Below are 12063 nucleotides of genomic sequence, written 5' to 3'. Positions count from 1 at the left end.
CTACTAAAAAATGATGAAGTGCAGGACTATAGTGACCTGGATTTTAAAAGCAATTCAGGCTCCATGCTTAATACTCTTTCTGTTAAACTGCAACATCACCATTTTCTCAAAACAACAACTTAATAAATGTGAACATTCTACAAAGACCATTTATGAAACCACTGTGTTCTAATGACAAAAACGTGGATGATTTATTAAAATAATAAATTAAAATGATTTTTTTTTTACATGAAAAATCGTTCAAACGCAATGCATTGTGGTCTGTATTCTCAAATCTGGTAAGCATCGATGTAGACTGGTTTTTCGCGGAGATTTTTAGGGAAATTCCTAGCACACTGGGTTGGATAAATCAACAATATTTGATTTACTCTCAACATCAACTTTTACAGTCAATGTGCATTCAACGAAGTGTATTCAATACTTATCAATGTTCTCAGACAAAAACACAAATATTTTCAAGAACAAACAATGTCTAGTACCAGGTTAAACATCCGTAACATATTTGCTGTCGATTAGCAGAGTGCTTACAAAATGGAGCGCACTGATGGCTATACTCTCTCCCAGGTCATAAGTAGGTCATGCGGACAGTATGATGGAGTGTCTTCCTCTTCTTGATCAATATCAAATCACTGTTATTGACCCTGAAGAGCAGACCTATTTCACAGTGAGAGCTTTCTCTGTGTGAGTCTTCTTGTGTGTGCAAGTTGTGTGTTTACTTGTGCGTTGCAGAGCAGTAATTCACGTTTACTCCCTCAGGGTAAGATTTTGACGCTTTCTGAATTACATAATCTTGGCATGAACACCTTTTCCTTTGTTCTATGTTACACAGATTCAAACAACTAGAAAATCTCCTTTATTTTTTTTTAACCATAATTACTTATGTTTAATTACAAGAACACACCAATATGTAGAAGGCAGCCTTTGTAAAATCATGAACCACAAATTCAAGACATGAATTGAAGACATTTAAAAAGCATGGCACTTATTTTGGTAAAAAAAAACTGCCAATGTTTGAATCGACAACAACTAATTTGATATAACATACTATAAAACTGTCAATTATTTTAGGTTCTTTTTAGGTGTAAACTCATTCAGATGTGTGATTTTTGGTGAATTAAAACCCACTGAGGTAAAGTCAAGACAACAACATGCCACAGTAAAAACTATGATGAACTAAGACACAAAGGTGTGGTTGAGAAGCACATTAATGTACCGCGGCACTGTGGTTAACCAACATGTGAGTCACACATTTTTTATAAACCTCAGAAAATAAAGAAAGAAAGGAAAAATATATAAAAGAAGGGAACATTTTGATTTCTTAAGGTTTGCATTAGGACCTCAAATTTAATTAAAGTTAAATTTGTATCTTTGCTGACAGTTATGTATCTTTAGGAAGGGGCCCAAACTTCTAAAGTCCAAAAGCCAGAAGTCTGATTTTATTTTTTACAAAAAAATAGAGTAAAAAAAGACTGAAAAGGTTGTTAAAAGTAAATCAATATCATACTTGTTCAATTCAAACTTGTTTATTTTGTTGATGTGCTTTAAATACTTTGCAGGGAAAAAACAACCTAAAGTACAAACCATAAGTGATCTAACAAATCCTGTCTAGTTTTGTTTGATTGATTTGCGTTTATTTTATATTCTATTAGTTGTAAACTGAAGGGAAACAAGCAGAAACCTTGATGTTGCACTGCAGCAAAGTCCAGGAATGTTTTTTTATGTGGCCAGGCAGGACTAGTTTCAAGATTGACATCTATTTTTTTTTTGGTCTGTCTCAAACACCTTTGTATGTGTTTGAGTTTTTCTGAGGATGTTGACATCTGACTCACAACTCAGTGGTGTCCTTGGGAATGCCTTTGGGCAGCGAGCGCAGTCCTCTGTTGCTGCAGCGCACCACGGCGTCTGAACACGTGCAGACATCAGGACAACCGGATGAAGGAAGGCAGCTGTTATCCTCAGACCCTGCAAGGAAGGCAGAGGGAAAAGACAAAATAGAAAGAATAAGAATAAGGAAGACGGGAAATAGGAGACAAAAACAGGAGTGTTGGGCAAAAAAAAAAAAAAAGAAAAATGGCAAAGGAAAGAGTAGAGATTACATGTGAAAGATAATTTTTCACAATGGCATCTTATTTACTGGTTACATTCCATTTGATTGCATCTTTTCGTCTGCTCCTGATTCACACTGATTTAAATAAAAAAAGATTTAGTAATGCAGTTTTCAGATCAATTTATTTTCAGCTAATGTCCAAAACACACTAAAAAATAATTTTCATAAGCTTACTCTTTAAATTGTTTGTGGGAGGGGCAGTTATTGCCATCAGTTGATTATTGAACAGTCATAATTCCACCATGCTTAAGAAAAAAACAAAAAAAAACCAAAGAGTTTCTTTAATGGTTGGAAGCAATATTGGGTTTAATGTGCTTACTGACGTGCATGGTGCAAGAAATAGATACAGAAATGAGGATATGACTAACAAAGGTCAACTCATGACCTTGCCAGTGAGTGAGCTTTCTTAAGAAATAATGGGTGGAGCGTTTTTGACATGCAACTGGTTTGTGCGACCTAAATAGGAACAGAAATGGAAGTGTGAGCGACCACTCTGCCTAAATGTACCTTTTTGCTTCAACTCTTAACCCCGCACATTTAAAAAAGCACAGCACAGATGAAAAATCCACCATTTCTTAACCACTCCAGCTAATGTCTGAAAGTGAAACAAATGGTCACTTATGTGCCTGTGGGAAGAGTTGTGACTGCATGTGTAAATGAGTGTGTCTGAACTATATGTGTGTGGCTTTTGAGTCTTCAGGGAGGCGTAGCCGGGGGCTGACACACTCTATAGTTGGTTAATTGGACTAACGGCTAAATGTGCGCTAAACATTCCCTCACAAATTCAATTAACTTTACCTGTCCCCTAGCTGCCTCTGGACACCTTAACGGCCATTTTACGCGTCTATAAATAGACTGGAAACGGTCTCATTTGTTTGTGTGTGAGTGTGTGTTCCCGCTTTAGTTTCACGAAAAGGTTTCACTGCGGGATTTTTCCTTTGTAGCCATCCCAAGATGTACAAATCTTTCAGAGTTTGTCATAAAGAACAACTGATTTGACTAAGCTTTGAATTTTACTATGTAATGCCTTAGTCACTACTGCCCTTATGGGGGAATATGAGCTGTCTGTGGGCAAAATATGGGCAAACCTGTACGAGGCATGCATAAGGCCCGCACAAAACGTTAAGATCTTAGATCGTAGCCCACAATGTTCATGCCAATTCTTTTCTAGAGGTCATAGTGAACACTTAGACAACACGATAGGGTAAGTAAGAGTGAAGTAGGCGAGACCCAGGCGCATTGTATAGGTTTGTCGTTTTTTTCAACCCCCTCAAAACCCACACACTGTGCAAGGGGGCCCATTAGTAATGTTCAGGTGATAAGTGCATGCCCATTGCACGCCTGTTGTGTGTGTGTCGCATGCCCAGTTGTGCTCTCCATGCTTGCAGTCTGACTGATAGAAATTAGAAAATAGATAATCAGAGTGTAGCTTGTGTCGACATCGTACGGGGAAACCTGCACACCCTGTGTCTGCAGCATTCATGCACGGTCACTAAGGAGTCGGTATGTGCACCAACTAGAGCTAGTGCGCTGTCCGATAGCATCACCTGTACTTCATAAGTGCGTGTAACTTACATTTTACTTACAAATAACTTACAACACAGTTACGTATGATCATACATTGTCGCTAAAGGAGGCAGTACAAACCCCAAGGGAACAGCAAGACACACCTGTGCTCCCTTTAAGATCAATTCGGAACAACCCAAAAACCCTCAGCACCTGTACGAGTCAACCCCTCAGAAGTGCGTGTGACTAAGGCATACGTCACAAAATTAAACAAGCAACATACTTTTTATTATGGATATTCAACAATGATTTTGTTGTGTGCATTATAAACAGTATTTGTAAAAATGGTTAGAATTGCAGGGTTATTGAATTGGGAGCCTAGTTTCGACCATTTTTTATGAATGATTTTACAAATAAGTCAAAGGGTTCTCCCACTTTACTTTTGTCATTCCAGCAAACTCATTTGAATGTTCTGATGAAACAGTTGCAGCAAAGCTACATAATATTAAAATATGGCAACATTTTAGAACAAATAGGACATTGCCTCCAAACTGCAGCAAAGTGGAGAATTATACAGTTAATACTTAATTCAGACAGCCATGATGAAGTTAAAAGCTTCAGCTGGTCCTCCTTTCCATCATCAGCCTATTTATTTTTGATGTGTCTATAAATGTAAACAGGGGATCACAGCAGCTTTGCAAGAACCATTGTACCTCATACTCAGGCTTTACTGTAGCAGTGGTTTCTGTTTCATTGGACTTAAAGAGGAAGGCTTCATCCAAAAACAACCTTACAGTGAGACACCACCTAAAGATAAACTGACAGTTGTTATTGGATACAAACATTTCTTCGCCAGTACATTTTACATGTCTTTTAGGGGTAATGCAGAATACCTTCAGTTGGATGAACAAATGATCCAAGGACGCGTTCAAATGACCTTTCACTCACTGGACTCTTATCAGTGCAAAACACATTAGCTGATAAGTGACACATGCCATTTGTTGTGGGTTTAAGGCTTTGCCCTTTTGTTCCCTGACACTTTAGTCTAATTGTTTATCCTGACCTCTATAGCTTAAAAGTTGAAGAACAACACTGATAATGATGATTTGGACTCTCATCTAGGGTGGCCTTAAAAGGCTAATCTGTACGTCTGAGAATTAGAAGAGCTAAAATTATGATTTTATGGGATTTATTGATGATAGTCTGAGTATGTCTATTATCATTCAAAGACACATGCTGGCATGAAGCTGACAGGCTTGGTCATCCCATTCATCAAAACAAAGATCAGACCTCTGGTGTCAGAGAACGGTAAAGGAACTTGGAGGCTCACCATCACATGTGAAATCAGGGGTTGCAACATCCTGGATGGGGATCTCCTTGAGGAAGGGAGGCTTCTGACAGCGAGGATTTCCGCTCACCACTCTGGTCTTCTTCAGCCACTGACCCAGCCAGGCCAAGTGACAATCACAGACATAGGGGTTGGACAGGAGGTTACTATGGAAACATTGCAAAGGAGATATTTAGATTCTATCAAGATCAGCAGCAAAGGCTGCATTGAATATTCACAGGGAGGATGCCCGATTAGTCTGTGACTCATAACTGTGCAACACCAGCTGCACAAAACGGTCCGCTTTTTTATTGAAATGTCTTTCATATCAATAACAATGCTTGTATTTGTATTTGCAAACTACATGGTAAACAATGGAATACATTTGAATAGAAGACAGAGATACAGAAGAAAGAGGAGGAATTCAGGAAAGGTTATCAGTTATCCTCATGCATTTGGTAAAGTTCAACAGAATCGGTTCATGCAAAAAAAAGAGAGTGGAAAAGAGGATGGAGAAACTAGAGACAACTATTTTTTTAACTTTTGATAACGTTTTGTTGCATTTAGGGGATTTTTTTTAAACACAGCTAATGTAGTACTGATGGAGATGAAAATTTGTATTTTTGGTGTTTTTAAAATGTTCTCGTAGGCATTTTTCTGATGATGGAGGACATATGTAAAGAAAATGTATTCAAATCATTGTGAATCAGGAGCAGATGAAAATATGCAGTTGGAAATATTGTTGGAAAGATTTGTGACAGAAAATTTGCTGGGCGGGCCACAAGCTTTCTGCTCCTCTCCATTCTGATGCATCCACTTATAAATCAATGTAAGTCTTTGTTTTCCTGGTCTCAGCTGGAATCTGGATAAAAACTGTATGGCTGGATAGCTCCAATATTGCTCGCCATTCCTGTTGCACCGATAATGTTAGGTCATGGTTGTGAGGGGTTGTAAGCTAGCAGGAGAGCATGTAACCAGAGAGCTCTTAGCAATGGGGAGGGGCAAGGGGGGGCAGGCTTGCTCCGTGCCAACAGTTTCGCCCACAAGTCAGAGGTTTTCTGATCAACTAGTCACTCTGCAGAAACTATGTCCTAGAAAATGGCATGTTTACTTTTTTTTGGCAAAAAAAAGCATAATCTAATTTAAAGACTACTGGGAACTCAGTGAGATCAAAAGATGATGGGACTTTAAATGATAATAAATCTTTAAAAATAAACAGTTTTTGTCTTTTAAAAAAAATCTATATTTTGATGATTTTATTTGTCATCTAAAAAATGTTCATCTCTGTTTACTGCACATTTAAAACTAACAAAACTCAAGTTGAGTCTCAGTTTATTTCATTATTTGCAGATTCTTCATGTAATGTGGAATTACAACATGAAATTACCAACGGGAGAGAATTATTGTTTCCCTTACAACCCATGACTGTCAGTTAATAATAAGTATATATCAGAAAAACAAACGATGGCACCTTTAGTGTTGCAGCATGTCTGTGGAAAGTCTAAATCTTAATGCAGGTTCAAAGTAACATAATAATGTAGTGCATCCACAGAAAGAAAGGAATGATTTAATAACTTCTTTGAAATTAATAGACCTTCCAGGCTAATGCTCTTCTTTTCTTCTTAGTGAGTTAATCTTTTAAACAAATTGATAAAACACTGAACTGAAACAAGCATTAGGAATGGAAATTGCTATGAAAAACTGAGCAAGAAAAGCAGCAGAGGAAAGACAGAGGGATGAACACGCTTTTTAATAAAACATCCGAGGAGGAAAATGTTCCTTCAACCAAACACTGACTGGCGACACATGCCATGATAATTTGATGTCATTCCTTATGGATTATCAACAGTTTCCATTTCAGAGCATTCATCTATCCGTTATTTTTTTTTATTTAAAACCTCTCAAAACTCTGATAGATACTTGTATAAAAGAAAAGAAGAACACAATAAAGCCATCATGAAGAAGACTGAAAGGAGTCAGAGTAAGGCTAGGTTCACATCGGTATCGGAAACACAAGTTTGAGTGACTGCTTTCAATGATGGATGTGTCGTCTAGCGCTCAAGCGGCTGCTTTCAATGAAAATCAATGTAAGCACGCATCAATTAGAATTTTAGGCTTCCGTGTTCAGAACGTTTATGTTCACGCGTCGGTTTTAAGTCCGGTCATGGGCTTCATGTACAAACGGGGCGGTCACTGGTCGCTGAAAGTTCAACCGGTTGAAATTTTTAGCTGTTAAATAGCAAAAATGCCGAACTGCGACCAAATACCTTCACGTCACTACCGATTGGATTTGGTAGTGTCGTAAAGGTAGCAATGAAGTGCCAACCGCTTGAAAAACCATTATGAGGGAGAAATTTACAGTCGTGGTTTGTGCACAGCTGGAATACTATGACACCAAGTCTTCCATACATCGAAGCAGAGCCGTGAAAGACAAAGCCTGGAGCGAGATTTGCACCACTTCAACATTTCAGAGTGAGCCTCTACTGAATGTAGGAGGCAGACATGGGCTAGTAAACAGTAAAAAAACAAAAGAAAAACATTCCTTCCTGCGTATCCAGTGTGCGAACACCATAAAAGCGCATATCGCACATTGTCAAAAGCGATACCTTATGTAAATGCACATATATACAGATTCTGAGTTAAAAACTCTTACATTCAGTCGTCGCTATGCAAGTTTTTAAGTCTGTTTTCAAATTCTGCGTACAGAACACACAGCAACTAAACGCCCGCTGAAAGGTAAACCAGTTGAACTTTGACCAGTTAGGGACACAGATCTCACAGTGACGTGTAGGTAGCATCCTTTTTAATTAATAACTGTTTGAAAATTGATCATGCAGGAGAAATGACTAATTGTGTCCGGCCATATTTCTATAACACCAAGTCTTTCATATATCGGAATAGAGCTGTGAAAGAAAAAGCCTGGAGCGAGATTCATGAGATTTACACCGCTTCAATATTTTGCACCAAGCTTCTTCCAACTGTGAGGACATGCACTAGTATCAGGTAGTAATAGACCTGTGTAAACACTGTATGCTAAAAGCTCATAAACACTCGCATTCAAGACGTTCTTGAACGCGCCACACATGCTCAGTGTAAACGAAACTTAAGGGGTGTGCGGTGACTGCATGTTTCTGCTTCTGAGAAAAACAACACAAGTATTCATCCTTAATGGGGGTTTTTTAAACAACAATTAGCAAAACTCGCCTAGCTGGTGGTCCAGAGGAAGAGATAAAAGTGTAAGAGCGGGTTCTCCTTTCCACTTCCTTTTTGTACTTTTAACTAAACGACATGTTGTGAGCCAAACAGTCTCAGTACTTGAGCACCAATCACCATCATCACTGATAAAAAACATGCCGCCCCCGCCCCCTTCGCCCACTCACACCGAACACATCAATTAAGCGAATTTGCCATGCAATCATTCATGTCTTTGTTGCAGCAGGCGGGTGCTTCTAGGGGAGGGTAAAACCAAGCGAGCAGTGTGTGTGTGTCTGCAGCCAAGCCAAGCTTGAGTGTGCAGATGCTGAAATATCTAGCTTAGATAACAAATGTCATGGGATCCAGGCCAATGTAGTCGATAATGATGGAGAGCATTTGTGAGGAGAGTCCAGTGAGAAAGATAAGTAGCAGGAGTGTAGGGCTACAGGTGATGGTGTTGCACAGAGGAAAGCTCCCATGAAATTAGAGGAAAATATGACAAAAATAAACAAATATTACCGTGTAATCTCACATGATGGGATTCACTTGCAGATTGATAGAGTAGTTAATAGAAGGGCTGTAACGAGCATCTGAATACTCGGATATTTGGAATCTGATCCCAGTAATAGGAGTACCAATATGCACGACGTCTGAGGTAGCCGATTTGATGTTGGATTTTAAGAACATGAACTAAGTAAAGTAAATTTATCTTCAAAATAAAGTGTCTAAGAAATTTTTCTTGGTTTTAAAGTAAAGCCACTCAGTGATTTTTGTAAAACAAAAGCAGAAAACCCCAGAAATTCTGTTTATGGAAATGGAGTTAAAAAAATGTTTTACATTTGTTTAAAAAAAAATGATGATTGAAAATTGAAAGATTGGAATACAAACTACAATAGCAAAATAGGAAACAAAAATGGTGTATATGAATTCAAGAATATTACAAAAATTGGGAGGGACTGGTGCTCAGACCGCATGTTTTTAGAGGAATACTCAGAGATATGAGAATGGATCACAACACCACTTTGGGGTTTCTTTTCATGAGGAATGAACATTATATTTCACTTATAAGCTCATAAAATATATTTTGCATGGTCTCGGCTCTTTAAATAAAAGTTTAAAAGATGGTGATAAAATACATTTTATTGTAATTTTCATTCATCCAGCAAAAAGACACACATATAGCAACCATTCAAGCATATTTAGATAAATAGTAAAAATCGTGGTTTGATCTGTGAGATGTTGATCTTGATTTGGGAATCGAATTGGATCACCGCCAAAGTAACCATCCACAGTTCTAATTAATAGAAATGGAACTTACATGGTGGATAAAGAGTGCAAAGTTGAGAAGGCTCCTGGGGCAATGCTGGCAATCCGGTTGTCATACAATGAAAGCAGACGCACTGAACTCAGACCAGTGAAGGTGCTGTTGTCAATGCAGCTGATCTGGTTGCTCCGGAGCATCCTAAAAATCCACGAAAAAGCATTTAACAACAACAACAAAAACACTGCATATTACTACTACTTCTTTAGACACATTTCAGATATAAAACTTGTATTTATATTCTTCAGATAACATATTTGAATTATGTAATTCGGATCTATAGGGAGGCTTTTACATAAAAAGCTGTTTACCGAAATAAAAAAAAAAAAAGAAAACAGAAAAAGGATCAAAAAATTAGTGAACCAGTAATGCCATGGCTAAAAGATACAACTGAGTAGTAAACCAGTCCCCAGCTTACAGCCATGACTGTGAGAGGACATTAGCTTTTGAAGGGGGAGTCATGCGGGACATAAGTGAGTTAGTTAGCATTAGCAATCTCTGGGACACACTAATCAAGTTAGCAAGGTTATAAATGGAGCCGGCAGGCTTTTAACATGACACAGAGACAGCCATGATGCCATTAGGGAGTCATTAGCGAACATATATATTTATATATTTATGCATGATAACATTAGCTAGGGCATACATAAGTAGCATGAGCTCATATGTGGTACCGCATTCTGCTCTCCTAATTGGAGTCTACTGTCTTCATGGTGTGTGTCAAAGTTAGAAGAACACAGGCTGTCATGCGTCTTTATTTCGGCGGACTTTCTTTGCTTCAGCATGGAAGTTAAAAGGGCATTTTTAATTGAGAGGCAAATGAAGGAGATTGTTTCTTTTGCAAAATGCTGCAACAAAATGTTTTTAGGTAAACAAACTGGACCAACCGTAAAAACGGATCATGATGCAGACTCCAAATCAGCACTTCTATTGTCACAGTAGTATGTCAAAGTCCTAATATTTACTTTGACAGATTTGCATTGAAGGTGTCTTAATCTTTGAGCTTTTTGCAACCATATATCATAGAGTGGCGTGCATTTTTATTAAAGATAATAAAAGTGCAATAGATTTATCTCAGGGAAACACATTGTCATTCATCCCATTATGTTTGTCCAAAGCATAAAAAAACAACATCATTGTACATGTTCATCATTGTGCTGGGATGGATTTACTAGTTCAGATTTACCTTACTGATGCCTGCCATGATCTTTTTCATATCGCGAGTCACTGTGACCTCTCGCATTTTCCCTGAAATTCACCAAAGTGTGAGCTAACTCATTAAAATTTGTTTATGATTGGGGTGTGGGGTTTGCATTCATAAGGAGAAAACATTTAAAAAGTGGACAGATTATAGCATTCACATTTATTTCTTAATTAAAAGAAATTGCATTTATTTCCTCACCTCAGCACAGAGATGTTTATGGTTCCGTTTTATGCCCTAATCAGATTATCCGCTCTGGATTTTACCAATTCAGGCATGTATAATTATACAATGATTGTTTTGTAATGGCTTCGCCATAACAGAGCTTAAACAGCTTAGTGTAGGTTGTTTTTCTATACTTGCAACATCAACATTGAATGGTCAGGATAGCATAATGTTCCCTATATCCATGGCAACGAGCTGTGGATCAGCGTGATTTAGTTTTAATCCTTCAGGATGATTAGAGTTTGGACATTTGTGAAACATCTCACCAACAACCACACATAGATTGTGGCAAAGCAAGAAAGTAAAAAGGCCACCAGGAGCAATTTGGGGTTCAGTGTCTTGCCCAAGGGCACTTCAACACATGAGCAGGCACGACAGGAAGCACAATTGTGGCCTTCTGAACAAAGGTCGACTGCTCTACCTCTGCGCCCTACTTATTTTTTGTCACTATTTATTCCATTGGGTGACTCAAATAAAATCCAATAGTTTAGGAGTCTGCAACTTTCTACAATAAAAGAGCCATTCAGGATATTTTATCTTTCTAGACCAAAACTTGTCTGGTCTAGTTCTCTGTCTCTTTGCTACCGTACTTTCTAGGATTTAAATAATAGAACATTTTCTTCGTTAGCATTAAAAAAATCCTGAAAACCTAGAAAAAATAGTGTTTTATTTTAATTATAAAATTGTCTTTTACTCTTGACAAAACCACGTATGAGTTCCTGTAATAATAAGAAACACTGTGCTACATCAGCTGCAGCACATGAAACTGCTAATTCAAAAAAGGCCTTTTGATTTCTAATGTGTTAGTCTACTTTGGTGGGCAATCATCCTTTTTCCTACTTCCTAATGTTAATCTGAATCTACATATGACTTCAATGGTTTAAGATGCAACTAAACAATGTTTTGCAGCATATCATTTGCTTTAAATATACCCTGCTAACAAACAGAGCTTTAAGAAGATGAAAGTTTTGACTAATATTTGGATCAGTGTTTGAAATGTGAAAATCTGGAAGAATGGTCAATCACACAAGGTCTCTTGATTTAATTTCAAGAGAGATATAAAAAGCATTATGGCATCGTAGCCATACATTCATATGTCTAACATCACATTATTATTATCATATTATTTTCTACGGAGCCACAATTGAGGATTAAAAGAGCCACATGTGGCTCTGGAGCCT

General features: G+C 37.8%; 1 protein-coding gene across 2 annotated transcripts in view; it reads right to left on the bottom strand.

The window, feature by feature from the left end:
• Positions 1 to 12063, bottom strand: part of slit3 (slit homolog 3 (Drosophila)) — a 316135-nt gene that overhangs the window by 43396 nt on the left and 260676 nt on the right. For both annotated transcript variants that reach the window (XM_011479838.4, XM_011479839.4), the window contains 3 exons: positions 9454 to 9597; positions 4944 to 5107; positions 1830 to 1962 (listed from right to left, as the gene is read on the bottom strand). In XM_011479838.4, the coding sequence (XP_011478140.1) occupies positions 1830 to 1962; positions 4944 to 5107; positions 9454 to 9597 (441 nt within the window). The remainder of the gene's footprint in view (positions 1 to 1829; positions 1963 to 4943; positions 5108 to 9453; positions 9598 to 12063) is intronic.

Source organism: Oryzias latipes, chromosome 10 (genome assembly GCF_053564925.1).
Source record: "Oryzias latipes strain Hd-rR chromosome 10, Olatipes_Hd-rR_3.1".
NCBI lineage: Eukaryota > Metazoa > Chordata > Actinopteri > Beloniformes > Adrianichthyidae > Oryzias > Oryzias latipes.
This window is presented reverse-complemented; position numbering and strand designations above follow the sequence as displayed.